We start from the raw sequence: 20,837 nt of genomic DNA, 5'->3' as shown, positions 1-20,837 counted from the left end.
CATCGTGAGGAAACCTGCTTATATCTAATTTCATAGAAATTCTGCCACATGTGTATTCCAACAATCCGCATTGGAAATATGTTCCAAACCTTTTAAAAGGGAGAGGAGGCTTTAGCCCATCTATGGGAAATTTACAGGCTAAATTATATTAAATAATAAATCCTCTGTGAATTGTTTCAGGACGAGTACGGCAACTCTCGTTCGTCAGTGGAAGTAATCCGGCTGCCCAACAAGCCGGAGCGCTCCGGAGCCAACTCGGTGTCCGGGACTCCGCCGCCGAACCTCTCTGATTACGCAGGTGAGACCAATATGGTCTCCAATGACCAATATGGTATGGTATTTGATTGATTTTATTTATAATAAAATAGAAAAGCATGAATGTTGTCCTGCTCTAAAATTCAATCAAATAATAGTTTTTAGGAAAGGATGGATATTAGTTACCATTCCTTACATCGGAAATCTTAAATCAATCACCACCCACTTTGAAACTCAAATGGGTGACGGTGGCTGTGATGGTGGCTATATATCTCGTGCGTGTACTTACACAGATTTGCTAATCTTAAAAATTTTACTAATGTTTTGTGTCAACATGGAATTTTATTAAAACGAAATTGTGGTGTCTTAAATTTTCGCTATTATTACTAGTAGACTACCCTACCCAACCCGTGACCACGAACGCTGTAAAGTGCTCGAAACGTCGGGATGTTAAAAATAATTAATATACGCGATTCAAATCCCATATAACTAGTTTTATTTCAAAGCGAAATTGTCTTATAAATTATACAAATATTCATGTTCTAAGGTATATCTCGGGAACTACTACAAACAATAGCAAGTCAAAGTGGCGTCAGCTTGGCAGCTTTGGAGCGACAGCTGGCCGGATCGGCGCCTGCGTCCGGTACTTATAAATATCATTTAAAAAGTTATCCCTAAACTATGACATTATTATTATTAAAACATTAGAAAAATAGTGCATTGTGCTATAACATAATTTTTTAAGGTAAAGGTCGAGTCGAGATGGCCCAGTGGTTAGAACGCGTGCATCTTAACCGATGATTGCGGGTTCAAACCCAGGCAAGCACTGCTGATTCATGTGCTTAATTTGTCTTTAAAATTCATCTCTTGCTCAGCGGTGATGGAAAACATCGTGAGGATGTATGTATGTGACAAATTTCATAGAAATTCTGCCATATGTGTATTCCACCAACCCACATTGGAACAGCGTGATGGAATATGTTCCTAAACTTTCTCCTCAAAGGAAGAGGAGGTCTTACCCCAGTAGTGGGAAATTTACAGGCTGTGTATGTTATAGTATACCGATTAAAGTGTTAGAAGGGTCTAAATATTTTAAAGCTCTGCTTCCAGACTCAGGTCTGAACCTGAGCACGAAGTCTGGTGGCTCCGAAGACGCTCCTCTAGACCTCGGTCTGAAGACTGACGACGACGCACCACTCAACCTCTCGCTGAAGCCCACACCGCGTGAGTCTCTATGCTTTTAATAAACAATTTTTAATAATACAATAAATGAATACAACAGATTATATTAGATTTCGACCAATGAAAGGTCAAAGTTTATTTACCAATAAATGAATACAACAGATTATATTAGATTTCAACCAATGATGGCACGTCGGCTCAAGGTCAAAGTTTATTTACCTTTATTCCTTTTCCATTGGAATAAGCTATAATTGTTTTATTATAGTCATATGTAATATGAATAAATATTTACAAATTAGTTAAACAACTTTTACAAATTTATATACTGGTTTTTGTTATTGGTTCTTTAATTGTATTTGAGATATCGCTGTCTCTTTCCTATGTAACGAGATTATAAGGGATAGCACGATAGTGATATATATACTGGTTTTTTTTATTGGTTTTGAGATATTGCTGTCTCTTTCCTTTGTAAGGGGATTATAAGGGATAGCACGATAGTGAGTACTATTGCTTAGTGTATTTAATGTTTCAGCGAGCTCGCAAGCATCGGATGCACTCTCCCGACTCACGTCGCTGAGCAGTTCACTCAGCGCTTCGAATGACAGGATATGTGAGTTATACATAATATATTATAATCTACTATTCACAAAAATACTATTAACTAACAAACACAATCATAATGTTGTCTTAAATTTTCGCGATTATTACACATTTAAATAAAACTAATTATAACGGATGAATCGCGTATATTAATTATTTTTATTTTTAACATCCCGACGTTTCGAGCACTTTGCAGTCTACCCGTGACCACGAACACTGATATACTAATATACGCGATTCATCCGTTATAATTAGTTTTATTTAAACACAATCATATTTTATAAAAATAACAACAACATAAAACAATACTTTAAAGATGCAACTGAAATCAATCTTTTTATCCTCTGTCTATACTAAAATTATTAATTCGAGTCAGTAAAATGACATTTCCAGTGTTGCAGGTTTTTAATCTCAAATAAATAGTGATGTGAAAGAATCTCGACTATAATTTTGGGAATTTCGACTAAAGCACTATTACTAATTCCAGTCAGTAAAATAATAAGTGCAACTGTCACTGATACTGTTCGGCAATCAATAGACATAGACATTTAGTCATGCTTTATTTTATTAAGTATCAAAGCTTTTTTTTATTATAAATATTTAATACATATTGTATTAAATAATATGATTTTAGAAATATGGACCTTACCAGCGTATTAAAATTTCTCACTACAAAATTATTACAAAGCTGGGAAAAAATGTATAAAGAGGTTCAGAGGAATTAACACTAAAAGGTCAAGAAAAAACAAGTAATTTTATACTTTTTATATCGATTCCGATTCTGAATATACCGATTCAGAATCGGAGTCGGAATCAATAACAACCGTAATGAATAAAAACGTATAAAATTACTTGTATTTTCCTGACTTTTTAGTGTTAATTCCTCTGAACCTCTTTATACATTTTTTCCCAGCTTTGTAATAATATTGTAGTGAGAAATTTTAATACACAGCTAAGGTCCATATTTCTAAAATCGTATTATTTAATACGGTATGTATTAATTTACAATAAAAAAAACGCTTTGATACCTAATAAAATAAAGCATGACTAAAAGTCGAAGTCTATTGATTGCCGAACATCACTATTGTAGCGGGTAACCCTTTTTTGTATCAGTGACAGTTGCACTTGTCATTTTACTGACTCGAATTAAAAATCGTACTATAAACTAATATGGACGTCGCCTGCCCGGCCGTCAGATATCTTCTGTAACGTTTCGTCGTATGTCCGGTGACGTCACTTCATTTTCGTTCAACAATATTATCTCAATATATGTATATAATCATATATGAAGAAGGCTGATATAATGGATGTATGAAATGTTTGCTTCTCATCCTCAATCCTAAACAGAAAATAATTTTAATTTAATTTTTAAATAAAGGTTTTATGTTAGTGGTAAAAAAGCTCTTTAACAAATATCATATACCTATTTCAATACTACTTTGGTATTTAATGAGAACTTTTATAAATTTCCCATATAAGCTGCTGGCATATATATGTTTTTTAAATGTTGAAAATGAGTAACTACTGAGTTTCTCGCCGGTTCCTCTCGGTAAAATCTACATTCCGAACCGGTGGGCGCTTCGCTTAATATAATTGTTAAATGACGTTTAAAAAGTGCTTGTGCCTTCTTGAATAAGTATGTGTTGATCTTGATGTTGGAATTAATGCCTGTTGACTTCCAGGCAGGATATATTAATTTAAAAAATTGTATTAACTAACATGACTGTTTTTTTTAAATGTTCATAAAGAATAACTACTGAGTTTCTTGTCGGTGGTAGCTTCACTTAATTGTTAAATGACGATTCAAAAGTGCTTGTAAAAGCCTACTTGAATAAAGTTTATTTTGATTGGATTTGATTGATTGATAGCTCAATTCTTAAGCAAGAATGGAAATTAGTTACCATTCCTTACATCTGCAATTCCAAACCCACCACTACCTACTTTGAAACACTGTGGGTGATGGTGGTTGTGATGGTGGCTATATATCTCGTGCGTGTACTTACGCAGATATACTAATCTTTAAAAATCTGGATAAAGTTTATTTTGTTTATGACGACCTCCATGGTCGAGTGGTGTGTACACCGGTTTTCATGGGTACGCCACTCTGAGGTCCCGGGTTCGATTCCCGGCCGAGTCGATGTAGATTACCATTAGTTTTCCATGTTGTCTTGGGTCTGGGTGTTTGTGGTTCGTTACTTCTGATTACCATAACACAAGTGCTTCAGCTACTTACATTGGGATCAGAGTAATGTATGTGATGTTGTCTCATATTTATATTTCGATTGATTGATGTGTGTGTGTGTGTGTGTGTGCGCATGCGCAGCGCGTCGCAAGCCGGGCGCCAAGCCGCGTCGCGTGGCGCCCGAGATCAACGCGCACGTGGCCGACTCGCCGCGCCCCAAGTCCAGCGGCAGTGAGGACAGCGAGTGTGAGTACCGCCGCCCCTCCTGTTAACCCATCTTTAGAAACCTATTTAACTAAGATTATTTTTATAATTTTGGTAAAATAATGCCACAATTTTAATAGAAAAATTTAAAAAAAAAAAGAAACAAAAATTCCTTTTCTGTGCTATAACTAAAAGCATTCCATATCATAAGAAATTATAATATGGTATTTACACTAAAATATAATATAAATTTTGATTTTGGTCAGCGTTTAATTAAGGACAAACATTATTTTTATCATTTTGGTAAAATAATGCCACAATCTTAAAGGATAAAAAAAAAAAACAAAAATACCTTTTCTGTGCTATAACTAAAAGCATTCCATATAATGAAGCAATTTAAAAAATAATACGGTATTTACACTAAAATATAATATCAATTTTGATTTTGATCAGTGTTTAATTAGGAGTGCGATATGTATGTCACAAAGCTTCACTTTTAATAATTTTAAATACTAGTTTAATTAGTGATAATGAATAAATATGAATTATAAATTAAATACTACATAATTATGAGTATGTATGCAAAAATTTCCATTCATTAAATTAAAAAAAAAATTGCCTAACAAATGTGTGTTATTAACTTAATCAATGTGACAACACTTACCAATTATAATTGATGATTTATAAATTATAATATTTTGCCTGACAATTTAAATTAAGAAACGTATATTTTTAACTAATGTGGCAACACTTACCAATTATAATTGATGATTTATAAATTGATATTTTGCCTGACAATTACAAAAATTATAAATCATTTTTATATATGTATATGTATGAAATATTTAAGGATTGTGCTAAGACTCAAACTGACGTGAGATTTGCTCGCAGCGGTCCCCGCCTGGCCCGCGCGGGAGGGCAGGCCCCGTAACTTGGGTCGGGGCGTCAGCAAACCCAAGAAGAATACTGTGGCTTCTCTTTTAGCGCAGAGCAGAGCGCTAGGCCTGCGCCCCGCGCTTGCGCAGCACCTGCTGGCCGAGACCGACCTGGTGCGTCCCGCTCTCTCTTACGTTATACGTATAGTGCTGTCCTTGTCGATTCAAAATATGTAATCAATTGTGTACCTAAATGTAACTTCTTTTAATTGAATTGTAATAATTTGTAGTATTTCAACTAAGCTCTGAAATTTATTTTAAATTTTAACTTATAATTGTCGTATATTCTTTTAACATGATATTTGACAGTATTATTATTATTACTCTTTCGTAATATTATAATTTTTTTTATTTGCTTCCAATGTTACTTGTAAAAGATTTAAATAAAATAATATAATATAGCTAGCTACATCCAGTTTTAAATATGTACAAAGATAAAATATGCTAGTCATTATTAAGGATTTCAGGTAACAGTATTTTTAAGTGGAAACATTATTGATTTATGATTTGGAAATAATTCCTTAATTCTATGTAATAACACACTATGTTTCCCAAATATAAATAAAAAAACAACAGTAACACTAAATGTGTAATATATGTGCGCGTGCGCAGGATAAGTTGCGCGCGCTGCTGTGCGAGGGCGGCAGCACGGACTCGGAGTGCCCGTCCGACAGTAACCCGTCAGACTCCGACGCCAGCGACGGCGGCCGACGCCATGACGCCACGCTGCGCCTACCACTCGCCCTCGGTGACCACTCACCACCTTACTTGTTGATAATTCATTAATAACTATTTACCCCTCCTTTATTTATTTATTTAATCGATACACCACAGTATTTGAAATATAACACTTAAAACAAGAATACAGAAAAATGACAGATACAACTTCAAACACTTAATAGGTATATACAGCATTAAAAGTTACGTTAGCCTACAATAACAATTTTTTAACTATACTCTATTCAATAAACACTACAGACTGCAGTAATAACACGCTTATTAATTATTTAACATTTAGACAATTGATAAAAAAATAAAAATAATAATATATAATGATATATATAAAAATAATTATAATAACAATATTCGTTTGTGTAAGGAGCTGGGACGACAATAGACCAAGTGGTCAGAATCGATTTTGTGACTTTTTACATCGTTATGCGCATAAATCATTGCGCTATTGATTCTTTGAAATTTCGATTATATAATTTTGATAATACGTTCTTTGACATATCTATGCATTGCGAACTACTTTAACCGCAGATTAGTAAAAGAGCCATCAAATAGTGAAACAAAGGCAATTAAAGTATTTAATTTAAAATTCAATTATGTATGAAGTAATTGCTGCACCAACCTTTCGCATGGAGGCTGAGAATCAGACTACCAGTGAAAGCATAGCCAATAAAAGCCTAACAAAATGATAACGTATTCGCTTCAATTTACACGCTGTGTTGCCTTTAAATAATATTATAACAACAATTAATACTAAAACAATTATGTATTATTGCCTCGGTTACAAAAAACGACTGCCGCCTCTAAATGTTTATATGACTAAGACGTGTCGTGACGTAGGCTGGAAGCGCACGACGGTGATCAAGGGTCTGTCGCGCAACTGCAACATCAAGGGCGAGGTGAGCTACAGCGCGCCCGAGCCGCACCACCACGTCGTCGTCAAGTCGGCGCACGAGCTGCAAGCGGTCAGTATCAACACCCTTATTGCTATAGGAATAAGGACTATTATAATATGCATAGTACAGTTAAGACATTTTAAGATAATGAAACGGCGCACGAGTTGCAGGCGGTCAGTATCAACACCCTTATTGCTATAGAAATAAGGACTACTTTAATACGCATAGTACAGTTAAGACATTTTAAGATAGTGAAACGGCGCACGAGTTGCAGGCGGTCAGTCACAATAACAACCTTATCGCTATAGAAATAAGGACTACTTTAATACGCATAGTACAGTTAAGACATTTTAAGATAATGAAACGGCGCACGAGTTGCAGGCGGTCAGTATCAACACCCTTATTGCTATAGAAATAAGGACTACTTTAATACGCATAGTACAGTTAAGACATTTTAAGATAATGAAACGGCGCACGAGTTGCAGGCGGTCAGTCACAATAACAACCTTATCGCTATAGAAATAAGGACTACTTTAATACGCATAGTACAGTTAAGACATTTTAAGATAATGAAACGGCGCACGAGTTGCAGGCGGTCAGTCACAATAACACCCTTATCGCTATAGAAATAAGGACTACTTTAATACGCATAGTACAGTTAAGCCATTTTTAGATAATGAAACGTTAAATTATGACGTACTGTATATGTATATGAATTTAAATGTGTCGTGATGGCCCAGTGGTTGGAACGCCTGCATCTTAACCGATGATTGCGGGTTCAAACCCAGGCAAGCACCGCTGTTTCATGTGCTTAATTTGTCTTTATCTCGTGCTCAGCGGTGAAGGAAAACATCGTGATTAAACCTGCATGTGACAAATTTCATAGAAATTCTGCCACATGTGCATTCCACCAACCCGCATTGGAACAGCGTGGTGGAATATATTCCAAACCTTCTCTTTAAAGGGGGAGGAGGCCTTTAGCCCAGCATTGGAAATTTACAGGCTGTTGTTGATTTTAACAAATTTGACAAAAACAAGATTGTTTTGCTAATGGTTCGCTGTAGTGCTAGTTGTAATGGTAACAAAACAATTACAATAATAATAGATACTTTAGTGTATCTCACTAATCTGAATTCCAATCTTCTCAAAAGTAAATAAATCTATATTGATCATTATTTTTTATATATAATTATTTATATTCATACTGACGTCACATTAATCTTCTCCTCAGTTCCTGGACGCGAACCCCAGTCCCCCGCTGTCGCGTGACAACTTCAGCTTCAGCGCTCGCACGCTGCTGGGCGACTACCTGCAGCCCGCCGACGGCGCCGAGCCTCTCGTACTGGGCGAGGCAGAGATCATCAAGCGGTTAGTTCTCAGCCTCCGGTCTCAAGATATCTAAATTGTGTGCTCCCAGTGTGGGTCTTGAGATGGCCCAGTGGTTAGAACGCGTGCATCTTAACCGATGATTGCGGGTTCAAACCCAGGCAAGCACCACTATATATATGTGCTTAATTGTGTTTATAATTCATCTCGTGCTCAGCGGTGAAGGAAAGTATCGTGAGGAAACCTGCATGTGACAAATTTCATAGAAATTCTGCCACATGTGTATTCCACCAACCCGCATTGGAATAGCGTGGTGGATTGTGTTCCAAACCTTCTTCTCAAAGGGAGAGGAGGCCTTTAGCCCAGCAGTGGGAATTTACAGACTGTTGTTGTTGTTGTTGTTGTTGTTGTATGTGGTGTTTATAAATATAAATATGAGACAACATAACATACATTACTCTGATCCCAATGTAAGTAGATAAAGCACTTGTGTCATGGAAAATTAGAAGTAACGAACCACAAACACCCAGACCCAAGACAACATAGAATACTTATGGTAAATCTACATCGACTCGGCCGGGAATCGAACCCGGGACCTCGGAGTGGCGTAACCATGAAAACCGGTGTACACACCACTCGACCTCGGAGGTCGTCAAAAATAAGTGTAAATTGAGCTTGAATTTTTAATTACTTTTTGTCTAGTGCCTGTCTTGCACCTCAATCTAAAGTAGCCGCTTATGACAGTCGGACCATTAAAGAGGTTTTATATGTTTCTGCTGGAATTGCACAGACCAATATATGATGAGCAATATACTACATAATATCAATAATAATCATATTACCTTTAAGTAAAGTAAGTAAAGTAAAGTAAAGTAACAGCCTGTAAATTTCCCACTGCTGAGATAAGGCCTCCTCTTCCATTACGGAGAGAGATTGGAACATATTCCACCACGCTGTTTCAATGCGGGTTGGTGGAATGCACATGTGACAGAATTTCGATGAAATTAGACACATGCAGGTTTCCTCACGATGTTTTCCTTCACCGCCGAGCACGAGATGAATTATAAACACAATTAAGCACATATATATAGTGGTGCTTGCCTGGGTTTGAACCCGCGATCATCGGTTAAGATGCACGCGTTCTAACCACTGGGCCATCTCAGCTTTACCTTTAAGAATCATTGCAAATTAATGTATGATCGTTCGCATCGGCAGGCTGGAGGAGGCACGAGCGCTGGCGGCCCTGAGTGGGAGGCCCACGCCGCCGCCGCTGGAGCGCCGCATGGAGCTTGCACGGCGCCAGCAGGCCGCCCGAGACGCGCGCCGCGACCACGGACAGCGCGGACGCGACCAGGTCAGTGACGTCACCCCCCGCTCATGACCATTTGTGACCGTGACCCGCCAGTGACGTCACTCCCCACTCTCATGACCATTTGTGACCGTGACCCGCCAGTGACGTCACTCCCTACTCTCATGACCATTTGTGACCGTGACCCGCCAGTGACGTCACTCCCCACTCTCATGACCATTCGTGACCGTGACCCGCCAGTGACGTCACTCCCCACTCTCATGACCATTTGTGACCGTGACCCGCCAGTGACGTCACTCCCCATTCATGACCATTCGTGACCGTGACTCGCCAGTGACGTCACTCCCCGCTCATGACCATTTGTGACCGTGACCCGCCAGTGACGTCACTCCCCACTCATGACCATTCGTGACCGTGACCCGCCAGTGACGTCACTCCCCACTCTCATGACCATTTGTGACCGTGACCCGCCAGTGACGTCACTCCCCACTCTCATGACCATTTGTGACGGGGCGCGTCGTACGCGCGGGAAACATCATTATTGCGTAGCGGTGGTAGGGGTAGGCTGAAGTCTAAGGCTAGGTAGAAGTACGTATTAGAATTCACTTTTATATCCAGCAAGTACGTTTAAACGGCTGACCAGTTCTTCCTTCTCAGGTAAACCCGATTTTTCTAACTGTTTTAGAATTACATGATGCATCGGTAGAGTTAGCAACAGAATTTTATTATTCGTTTTTTTTTTTTATTTATTATATTTAGTGGCTTGTTTGTTTATTTTTTTAATTTTAATTAATATCACATTGAAAAAAACTGAGTATAATGCATATAATGTGATCAAGAGATGCACTCAGTAGTTTATTGCTGACCGTACTTAGAGGCGCCGGAGGGGAGGAAAGAAGCGGGGCTCCAATATTGCCAACCGTACATTAATATTTCCAAGTGCACAGTTACAAAAATTGAGCTATAACTTTACAGCCTAATAAATATCTCATTGAATATCCCTTTAATGAAAAAAACGGGGATTTATTTTTTAAATAAATAAATATAATCAAGGAGATAAATACTCAATAGTTTTAATATATTTGCAACAGGCTCGTCTAGTCAGAGAATTGGAAAGATCGGAGAAGGCTGAACTGGTTAAACGTGAGAAAGAAGCGAGGAGTCAACAGTTACTAGAGGTGGGTGCTTGTGTGAGTTCGGGGTGTCCATAGTTGTGTACCGTACGACACAGCTTAGATGTAGCATCGGCAAATTCAATAAAACCGTATACTGCCGTTTTATATAACCAAACGGGTAGATCTACCCGTGACCACGAAAGCTGTAAAGTGCTCGAAACGTCGGGATTTTAAAAATAATTAATATACGCGATTCCAATCCGTTATAATTAGTTTTATTTCAATGGAAATAGTTCCCTACCGCGCCATTCGACGCTATTCGTCGCTATAGATTCACGCGGCAGTTCAACCCGAGAAGGCAAGTGCATGTAAATCGACGTGCCAAGTTGACGAATATATTAGGTCATATGATATTACAAGTTATTGCGTTTGTGTGAAGATCATATTCACATAAGAAATAAATATTTGATAATTTGGGATAGCGTGCTAATTTTTGTGTGATCGGTTTTACGAATTATGCCGATGCTACATCTAAGTTGTGTCGTACTATAATAGTTCTGTTAATAGATAACCGAGTTATAGGGATGTTTTGTCGAGTATAGGTAGAGTATAGTCGGGTTGACGGATAGCTATAGTCGTTTTTTGTTGTATCTGCGGTAATAAGATACATGTCACTAGGACTTTTTTTTCTGGTATTCGGTTTAAAAGTATTACCAATATTAATGCGTATTTTCACTATGTGATATAATATGTATTATAGCAAGATATAAAAATTATAATATATTTGATTGATTACAATTAATATTACATATACAGCCTATTTCAATCGTAGTTAAGATTAAGAAACCTCAGATTTAAATATTTCATTATCATCTCAGCTAGAAGACGTTCACTGCTCGTTAAGAGCCTCTCTCAAAGAGATCCACAAAAGCATTTCTTGCACTGATCACATCTCGATTTACAAAGAATATTGATTGATAAGTAAGAAAAAGTTCGTCACCTTAAGATCTATTTTCGTGTGCTCAGTGTGAGCGATAATCTGTATTACCAATCGAGAATGACGTATCGCGTCACAATGATTCGATGTTTAGGTTCAAAAGGTACTAAGAGCTTAAGACTTGATAAAGGAATCATTTGAAACCTGACGAAGGTTTTCTTAATCTGACTGTACATTTAAATTTAGTTCCAAACTCACGATAGCAGCTTAGCTGAAATTAAAAAAATGACCTTACGTGGCCATAAACAATACCATAGATTTTAAGACTTTTTCTGATTTAGTATTTCTTTAATTTTATATCGTATCGTCTGATTGGAATAGGCTATACATGTTTCATTTTATTTTAATCGATAATTAATATATAATATATTCCACATTAAATTTTATACATATTGGTCATACATATAGGTATTTAGTGTTCTGAAACATCTGATCATTCTTAGTTAATCTCCGACTCAAAAATTAATAGTTATCAAGGTAATTAGCGAAATAAGCGATGGTTAATTGTTTTTCTACTTACCTTGCTCGATTCGAACCCGCTATCTTACATGTTTATTTATTAAATTTATTATATATCCTTATATGTATGTTTTAGAATTATAGCTACTTGTGTCTTTAATGTGGGGACTAATTTATTATCTGTTTTTTTTTTTTTAAATACATGTGCTTGTGTTTGTTTTATTTTTATTATCAATTTGATGCTTGGCAACATTGTGCTCACACGTATTTTCGTAGATTTGTTCCTTTCATAAAAGCAAAAATGGACCTTGCCGTCAATATAATAAAGTTGATATTCGATAGGTCACTTTTTGCTTTTACGTAGATAGAACTCTCAGCTTCTTATCTCGTAGACTTGTGTGTTTGAAGGTAGTTGTAAATTATTCTATATAGTATGTAAATGTATACCTTCTGGGGTTTTATTTTTTTTTTTTCTAACACGTCATAAAATATTGACAATGTTGTCAAAAATCCAATTGATAATAAAACGAGTGAGATGTAAAGAATTAACGAAAAGAAATTCGAAACAGCAAATCAACAAGAATCGATCGCAGCTCACCATCGAAGCTTTGCCAACGCCAAAAGTAAACGATGAATGGAAAATTCCAGAAATCGTTATGGGACCCGCGACGAAGTCCAATAAAGATAGGACGATGCCGCAAATAAGCCTCTCCCTCATACCAGTCAGTGGTCTGAGAGAGAACATGCCCATAAAGACTATGAATCTGGACCAGAATTGGAAAGGCGAAGCAGAGGAATACAATGCGTTGGACAAAATGAAGGATTTCGCGGAAAAGGCCGCCTTCGACTTACCTAAACGACCGAACGATAAATATTACGACTTCACGCTAATCAAAACACCGGACAAGAGAAAGGCGCCCGACAAAGAGAACAATCTAGAGAAATTAATCGAATCCTATTCGAGAATAACCGAATTCATAAACGGCTGTGATTGGTCGAAATTGCAGGGCGATAAGAAATCAGACGACTCTAAGAGTCTAGAACAGAAATATCTAGATGCTAAAAACGAATTCATGTCTCAGAACTTGATGTTGATGCCCAAAGAGAATCAGAAAACCGTCCAAAAGGACGTCATAGACTTGAGCGGAGACGATGATAGCGTTTTGACAGATATTATAACGAAAAAGTTAAATAAAGGGATAGTTAATGTCGGAAAAGACGGCGCATTGTCGATATCGGTTCAACCGTTCGCAAAGGACGCTTACAGTCCGGTACGTTGGATAATCTAACTAGGGTCTAACTAACAGTATTCTATAATCTGTGGGACTAACATTTTGGTGTTTTTTTACATTATAATAATGCATATTAACACATTAACACGATCGAATAATCAATACTTCTGTATGTAAGCTTTGTTTAATATTTTCGTTGAAGATTTTCTCTGTGCAGGGACGTATATTAAGGGTATAGGAGGTCCGTTAATTTAGTGTTTTTTCCAATATTTTTATATGATACAGGGTGTATCTATTGATGTTGTATACAAACCGCAAAATTTATAACTACGTCCTTGCTCTTACAGTATATTATTCACCAAAAAGGTTGTAATATTGAATAAATGGGATTTAAAGCTTGTACCGTGCGTTTTACACTTTCTCTTCCTATTTTGCACGCTTTGCACTTATTATTTATTATTTCTTTCTTTATTTATATTTCTTAAAACGTTGTAACGACTTTTTTTAATATTTTTTATTTCACTTCACTTAACAATATATTATATGAATTTAATTTATTATTATATACCTCATTTCAAATTAAATTATTATATAAAAGTTGATTTTTTTATACATATATTTTTTGTTAAAATTAAAGATACAGAAAGATAGATAAAAGATAGATTGAGACCAAATAATGCAATCAATTTCATACAAAACATTACATGCAGTTATTCTTATGAGTTTTTTTTATTTTCATTTTGTTCCATGTTTGCTGTTATATAATTTGCTCTACCGCTTTCGATGTTGTTTTGGCTATGTGAAGGCTAAAAAGAGGAAACAGGAGGAGTTAGAGAAACAGAAGATAGAAGATCAGGCAAAAAGACAACAGGTAAGTTGGCTATGAGCATGACGCTTATATTTAATTTAGATAGTCTTGGCTAATTTATTTAAGTTGTTTTTCTAGTGTAAGGTTATACTCTCATTTTCTATAACTGAAAAGTAATTATCCTTTTCGGTAGGAATTGTGTCTTACTTGGTATAGCTACAAGCGTCAGGATATCTTTAGTATGTATTTAGCAATTTAATGCTTGAGGTAATCGACTGAATCAGGTTTTGAAATAAGTTAACAAGTTAAAATTGACGATTCATAAAAAAACTACATGCTAGGTTGTTTTGTCAACAGTACCAAATATATGTGAGAGATATCGGATAAATAGGTTTTATGTTATCGCTTTTAAATTTAAATTTAATTAATAAACTGTATTAAAACGTCATTAGTTATACTATATAATATATCAAGTATTTATTTATTTATTTATCTTTTTTATTTTTATTTTTCGAACTTATCTCGAAAGCCAAGAGATTTTAGATTGGTTTTGCATTAGCAACATAATGAAGTCTGAATATATCTTATGACTATACATAATATATTTGGACAGTAATCACCACCATAAGGTGGCCTATTTGTCCGTTCGACTAACTAAATTTGAATAGTATGATTATATACAACAGTCTCATGGAAATTTTAAAGCTTTATCACAAATCAAGAGTGTTAACAAAACCAATTAAACAATATATTCAAATAGATTCTTAAAAGCTGGAATTGTTCTTGTACAAGATATAAAACCCCAAAACGCCTTCCAAATATACGTCAGTTGTATGGGTCTCACTGTTTCTATGCATTCTATATTTGTATAACAATTCCAAACAAATTAAGCTTTATAAATAAAAATATATATTTATTTAATATAAACAAAAACTACTTATATGTTGTTAGTTCCGAACTCTAAACATTATTAAAGTTAATTTGCAAGTTAACGTACTATATCATAATGTACAATATATTGTTTCAGGAGAGAGAATTGAAGCGACAACAGGCAATGCTTCTAAAGGAACAGGTATGTTACATTTATAAACAACAGTTTGTTTCAATGTGTGTGGTTGTGTGTGTAATTATACCCGAAATTATGTTTGTTGGTTTGTGTTGTCACTAAATATGGTAATTAATGATAATTGAATTGTCAGAACTAAAATAATTCATTTGAAACTCTCCAAGCAGTAGTAGATTTACCAGTAGGCTAAGTAGGGATGAACTTAGGGCATGGACCTTAAACATTTACAAAACGTATTTACTCTGGTGTTAATGATAATAATAATTATTATTATTGATAAGATTGTAAGTCCAATTTTAAGTTACCAACTTTTTTTGTATCTAGGTTTTGTTACATATACTAAAGTTTTAATAATAATAATTTATAGATATAATAAGCTGTTAGAGCAGACAAAAAAATAGATAATTTAAAGATAGATGCATACAATATTACAAATATATCTCAGTTATATAATATTTATAATAGCTCCAAGACTTTCACACGTCTTATGAACGTTTTTCCTTCTTCTCTTTTACTAATGGCATCATGCCATTGGTATTTATAGGTGAAAGAAAAATTATTTATGTAGCCATGGTAAATCCACCACTGCCCACGAGTGTGAAAGAGACAGATGCATGTTTATTTCTGTCTAAATTAAAGATTAATTCAAATCAGCATCAACATCCATTTGACCTTGAAATTACAATTTATACTAGTTAGATGTGTGATCAATATTCCTTATAAACTATGGTATTAAATATATTTGAAGAGACTACGGTACATATACAAAAAAATTAATTTTAACATATATCAATTTCTTTTATGAAAGCTAAGTCCTATTTCAAATATTTGACAATTTTAAACGATTTGAAGTTTGGATTAGACCTACTGAATGCAAATTAGTGTTAGACTTAGATTTTGTAAGTAACATAATAAACTGTATAATGTAAATATTCAAAATGTACCTAATATCAATAAAATTATAAAAGAAAATGGTATTCTTGTCACGTCTGTAGCCTAGTTAAGATTAATTTGGAAATTGAATGCGGATGAAACTTTTAGGCGTTGCGCACTAAAACCACCAAAATGCATTTTCTCCTCTGATATGTATATTGGTTTAATAGCTTTTTTTCAGTAATAAAAAAAGTAATCTCTTTACGATTATTATTTCGTATGTCTTTTTTTTGATAAATATATTTAATACCATACATAAAAATGAGTGTGTTTTTGATATTATATTTGAACTGAATTATGTTTTTCCAAACCGGAATGCGCGTCGCGGCCACAGCAAAAGTATATAATGGAGGTAAATAACATAGTAAGGACACTTTCAATATATTACGCTTCGCGCTGTGTTACTTTACTTCTATAACATATATTAAACCAAGCTTTTGTTTAAGTTTTATTAGTGTGCGTTTTACTTAACTTTAAAGCATTTTCACACAACCGATTAAGTTGAAATATTTTGTACTGGTAGCAAAAAAAGTAAAAGCTTGATTTTTAAAAGTATTTTTTCTTAATTTAACTTATTTCTGACACTTCTTTCTTTTCTTTCAAAGCTCACTTATATATTAGTTTATTAATTTTAATTTAATTTTTTTGTGCATGATTGTGCTTCTGTATATAGTTAAATCAATTTACTTTTAACATATATTAATTCGTCTGCAAAGTTAGAAGGAATGTAAATATATATATATATATGTTCCTGAGGTTATAAAACTTATCATATATATAAGCACCAATACTTAGTATTGTTGGGTGATGAATGAGCCAGTGTAACTACAGGTATAAGAAACTACCCATGATTGGTGGCGTATGGCGAAGGCATTGTTGGAATTTCATACCAGCTAAAATACCTATGGCCAGTGGTGACCACTTACCATTAGTTAGCTCATTCATCCACCAAACAATAATAAAAACAAATGTTTACATTCAAGCACCACTGTGTTTATGTATTTAATTTGAAACTTGGTCTTGTCTGGTGCAACTACATGGAAAAATACTAAACCTTTAATAAAAGTCGCTTTTAATCGTCAATGGAACATTGCCTTGTAATTTTACCATGCATGATTGCATATTTATAATAATCCTATATTACTTATCCTGTTATTTAAATTCTAAAGGTTTTATTACATTAACCGACTTCAAAAGGATCTCTTAAGTTGTTGAATTGACTTCAGTTCATCCTATAATATGACTAAAATCATCCGTTCCATTGTTGTATTTTGAGTTCATTGTAATTTTTGAAGTCGGTTTCTTTTGCAAGCATGAATGGGTTGATTGTTAACTTAATTTTAATTATAGTTTAAATTTCTAATGCAATAGAATCTTGATATGTCAATGTAATGTAATTTGACTAAATTGATATTCCTACATACTATGTGATAAAGCTTTTGTCGTCTACATTGGAATTAAATTTACACTTTGAAATAAATAGTAACCACTAAATTGATGTTACATATATTTTTTTATAACAAAAAATATGTACATAACGAAAAACAATTGAAAACTATATTTAAAAAAAAAAAACTTTTTTCTTTACTAAACACGATTTCTTGTTTATCAGGAACGTGAACGACGCAGACAGCACACGACATTCATCCGTCAATTAGATTCTAGAAGACGCTGGGAAGAGAGGGAGAGAAGAAAGCACCAGAATCTTCTAGATCGATTACTTGTCAAAGAGAAGAAGTTGCAGCAGAGACGGAAGGAAATGGAACTATTAGCGGAACTGCGGTGAGGGATCTATTTAGGGTCTTGAGTCTTTCAGTTACTATTTATTGACATATATTGAGTTATATGTTGATTATTATTACAGAGTCCCTCGACATAGACTCTAGCGCTTTCTGGCCTACTGTCGAATCTATACTAATAACATAGGAGTAACTTTGTCTGTCTGTCTGTCTGTTGCTCTTTCAAATTTGATGAAATTTGATACGAAGCCAACTTCAACTCCGTTGGAACACATTGCCTACCTTTGCTGTGTTTAATTCCTATAACGAAAGTGAAGCCACGCGAGACAACTAGTGTTACATATGTGATCAAAAAATAGTGAGATTTAGATAGAAAAAATACTACTTTTAACTAATTTGACATATTTCTACTAAGTTTTAGTTTGTCTGTAAAGATAGTGTGTGTTAAAATAAAACTAGTTTTAACGGATTTGAATCGCGTATATTAATTATTTTTATCATCCCGACGTTTCGAGCACTTTACAGCGTTCGTGGTCACGGGTAGACGGGTAGGAACGGGTAGGAGGTTTTATTTCAATGTGTAATAATCGCTTAAATCTGTTTACTGAATAATGAATACTTTTTACAAGATACGTCATATTTTGTCTGAAATTTATTTTAAAGAAATCGTATGCATTTTTATTCCCATTTCCCAAACAATTGAGAGGGGTCATGCCTCTTCTTTCCATTCTTCTCTATTTGTCATCTGATCGTTCACATCCGTTTCGCTCATACCAATTTAATACATGTATTCTTGCAGGCGACCCCAAGAAGACTCAACGCTATCAGACCAGAAACCCCTGCCAACGTTGGATAGAATCCCAGGCTTGAAGATCTCGGGACAGGCGATGGCGGACCTGTTACAAGTATACGAGTTCCTCCACAACTTTGGACAAGCTCTTGGATTCGGTAAGGATTAGAATTTTAAACGAATCTGCCCATAACAATTATGGATGTTATAGACAACTAGTGACCCTAACTATACGAACTAGATTGAGAGTACAATACTGATACTAAATATACTACAGAATTTGTTTATTAACGATATCACATCAGAAACTTCTAAACTTGTCAGTGTTTCTTTACTATATTGTCCCTGTGTTATATACAAAGACCTTCCTCTCGAATTAATTTTTTTTTTATGGTATAGGTTGGTGGACGAGCATATGGGCCACCTGATGGTAAGTGGTCACCATCACCCATAGACAATGAAGCTGTAAGAAATATTAACTATTCCTTACATCCTCAATGTGCCACCAACCTTGGGGACTAAGATATTATGTCCCTTGTGCCTGTAGTTACACTGGCTCACTCACGCTTCAAACCGGAACACAACAATACTGAGTACTGTTATTTGGCGGTAGAATAACTGGTAAGTGGGTGGTACCTACCCAGACGGGCTTGCACAAAGCCCTACCATCAAGTAATCTATCTATTAAAAAAAACGCATCAAAATCCGTTGCATACATAGGGAAAGACAGCGGTAAGCGACTTTGTTTTATATTACGTAAAAATCACAGGCCCGTTAAAAACGTCAAGTTCTACAATGAACATACGGGCTGTAAGTCTGTGGAGATTTATTTTGAAGATAGAAGAGGATGAAAGTAATAATCAGAGATATGTGACTTTTGTCCTGTTCGCAGACATGGAATATCTGCCGACTCTGAACACGCTGCAACTGGGTCTCATCCCCAACTGCAACCAGGACGCCGAAGACGAACTGCTGAATGTACTGTCCAGACTGCTCGTTATAGCCATCGGTTCGTATTGACTTAAAATTAAGATGTATGTATTTATTGTATGACGGTTTTGCTCGCTTTTTGGGTGTTCGTTGACATGTGTTAGGCAAAAAAGTAGCCTATGTCCTTTCTTGGAGCTCAAATTCGCTTCATATTAAATTTCATCAAATTTGGTTTAGCGGTTTGGTCGTAAAAGATCGACAGACAGACGGAGTTACTTTCACATTATATTCATAGAGATAATGTACCGTGTGAGGATAAAATTAAATACGTTATTGTACCACAAATGGTTTGTATTTGTTTCGAATTGGGTAATAATTCTAATTATATAATTAGTTTAAGTCTATCGGAGGATACTGTATTGGCATACATAGGTATTGTGCAAAATGGGACTTATCGAAAAAATATCTGTATTTACAAAAGTTACAAATAATAATTAATTGTTTATAGTAAACATTCATTAGTTTCTAGAAAGTTGGTCTCTTAACGTTTTGCTAAGCGTGGTTAATGTTAACGATACAAACAACACGCTAATCTCGACTGTCTTGCCACCCAAACGCTATTATATTATATCATTTTGAGAGTTCCTTTATTCTTAATTATCAATATGGATTAGACATAATATACATATATTTGCTCAGGATGTATTAGTTGTTTTATATATCAGTGGTCATAAGGTTAGCTGTGCTCTATAACCTTATACATGTAACACAGAGGAGCCGGGCATCCCGCATCCCGGGCGGCACACGACGCTGCTGGGTCACGCGCTGCGTCTGTCCGAGCCCGCGCCGAACACGCTCAGCGAGCTTCTGCGCATCTACCTCTACGCGCAGGCCACCGCAGAGGTCAAGGCGCTCACCGGTACGCTATTGGCCGCTTCGCATTGAAGCGTCAGCAAAACAATTACCTTAATACCTGCTTTACACCGTAGCGTTAGCAAAACAATACAATATCAATGAAATTTGAAACGATATTCTTTTACGCGGTCTAAAGTAGACTGAACTAGCACAAATTCCCTTATATTTATTTTATTTCGTGTCATTTTATTCTCAAACGTTGTAAATAAAAATAGATGCAATGGTTATATCA

General features: G+C 35.3%; 1 protein-coding gene across 1 annotated transcript in view; it reads left to right on the top strand.

Annotated features, from left to right (window-relative positions):
* Window positions 1-20,837, top strand: part of LOC124541191 — a 132,918-nt gene that overhangs the window by 87,885 nt on the left and 24,196 nt on the right. The window contains exons 13-31 of the mRNA XM_047119059.1: window positions 181-298; window positions 803-898; window positions 1,366-1,479; window positions 1,970-2,047; window positions 4,361-4,465; window positions 5,315-5,472; window positions 5,971-6,106; window positions 6,931-7,055; window positions 8,218-8,354; window positions 9,528-9,666; window positions 10,713-10,799; window positions 12,762-13,463; window positions 14,230-14,295; window positions 15,260-15,304; window positions 16,566-16,583; window positions 17,844-18,013; window positions 18,770-18,918; window positions 19,653-19,769; window positions 20,463-20,609. Coding sequence (XP_046975015.1) covers window positions 181-298; window positions 803-898; window positions 1,366-1,479; window positions 1,970-2,047; window positions 4,361-4,465; window positions 5,315-5,472; window positions 5,971-6,106; window positions 6,931-7,055; window positions 8,218-8,354; window positions 9,528-9,666; window positions 10,713-10,799; window positions 12,762-13,463; window positions 14,230-14,295; window positions 15,260-15,304; window positions 16,566-16,583; window positions 17,844-18,013; window positions 18,770-18,918; window positions 19,653-19,769; window positions 20,463-20,609 — 2,707 coding nt within the window. The remainder of the gene's footprint in view (window positions 1-180; window positions 299-802; window positions 899-1,365; window positions 1,480-1,969; window positions 2,048-4,360; window positions 4,466-5,314; window positions 5,473-5,970; window positions 6,107-6,930; window positions 7,056-8,217; window positions 8,355-9,527; window positions 9,667-10,712; window positions 10,800-12,761; window positions 13,464-14,229; window positions 14,296-15,259; window positions 15,305-16,565; window positions 16,584-17,843; window positions 18,014-18,769; window positions 18,919-19,652; window positions 19,770-20,462; window positions 20,610-20,837) is intronic.

Source organism: Vanessa cardui, chromosome 27 (assembly GCF_905220365.1).
Source record: "Vanessa cardui chromosome 27, ilVanCard2.1, whole genome shotgun sequence".
Taxonomy (NCBI): domain Eukaryota; kingdom Metazoa; phylum Arthropoda; class Insecta; order Lepidoptera; family Nymphalidae; genus Vanessa; species Vanessa cardui.
Note: the sequence above shows the minus strand (reverse complement) of the source record. Positions and strands in the feature narration are given on the sequence as shown.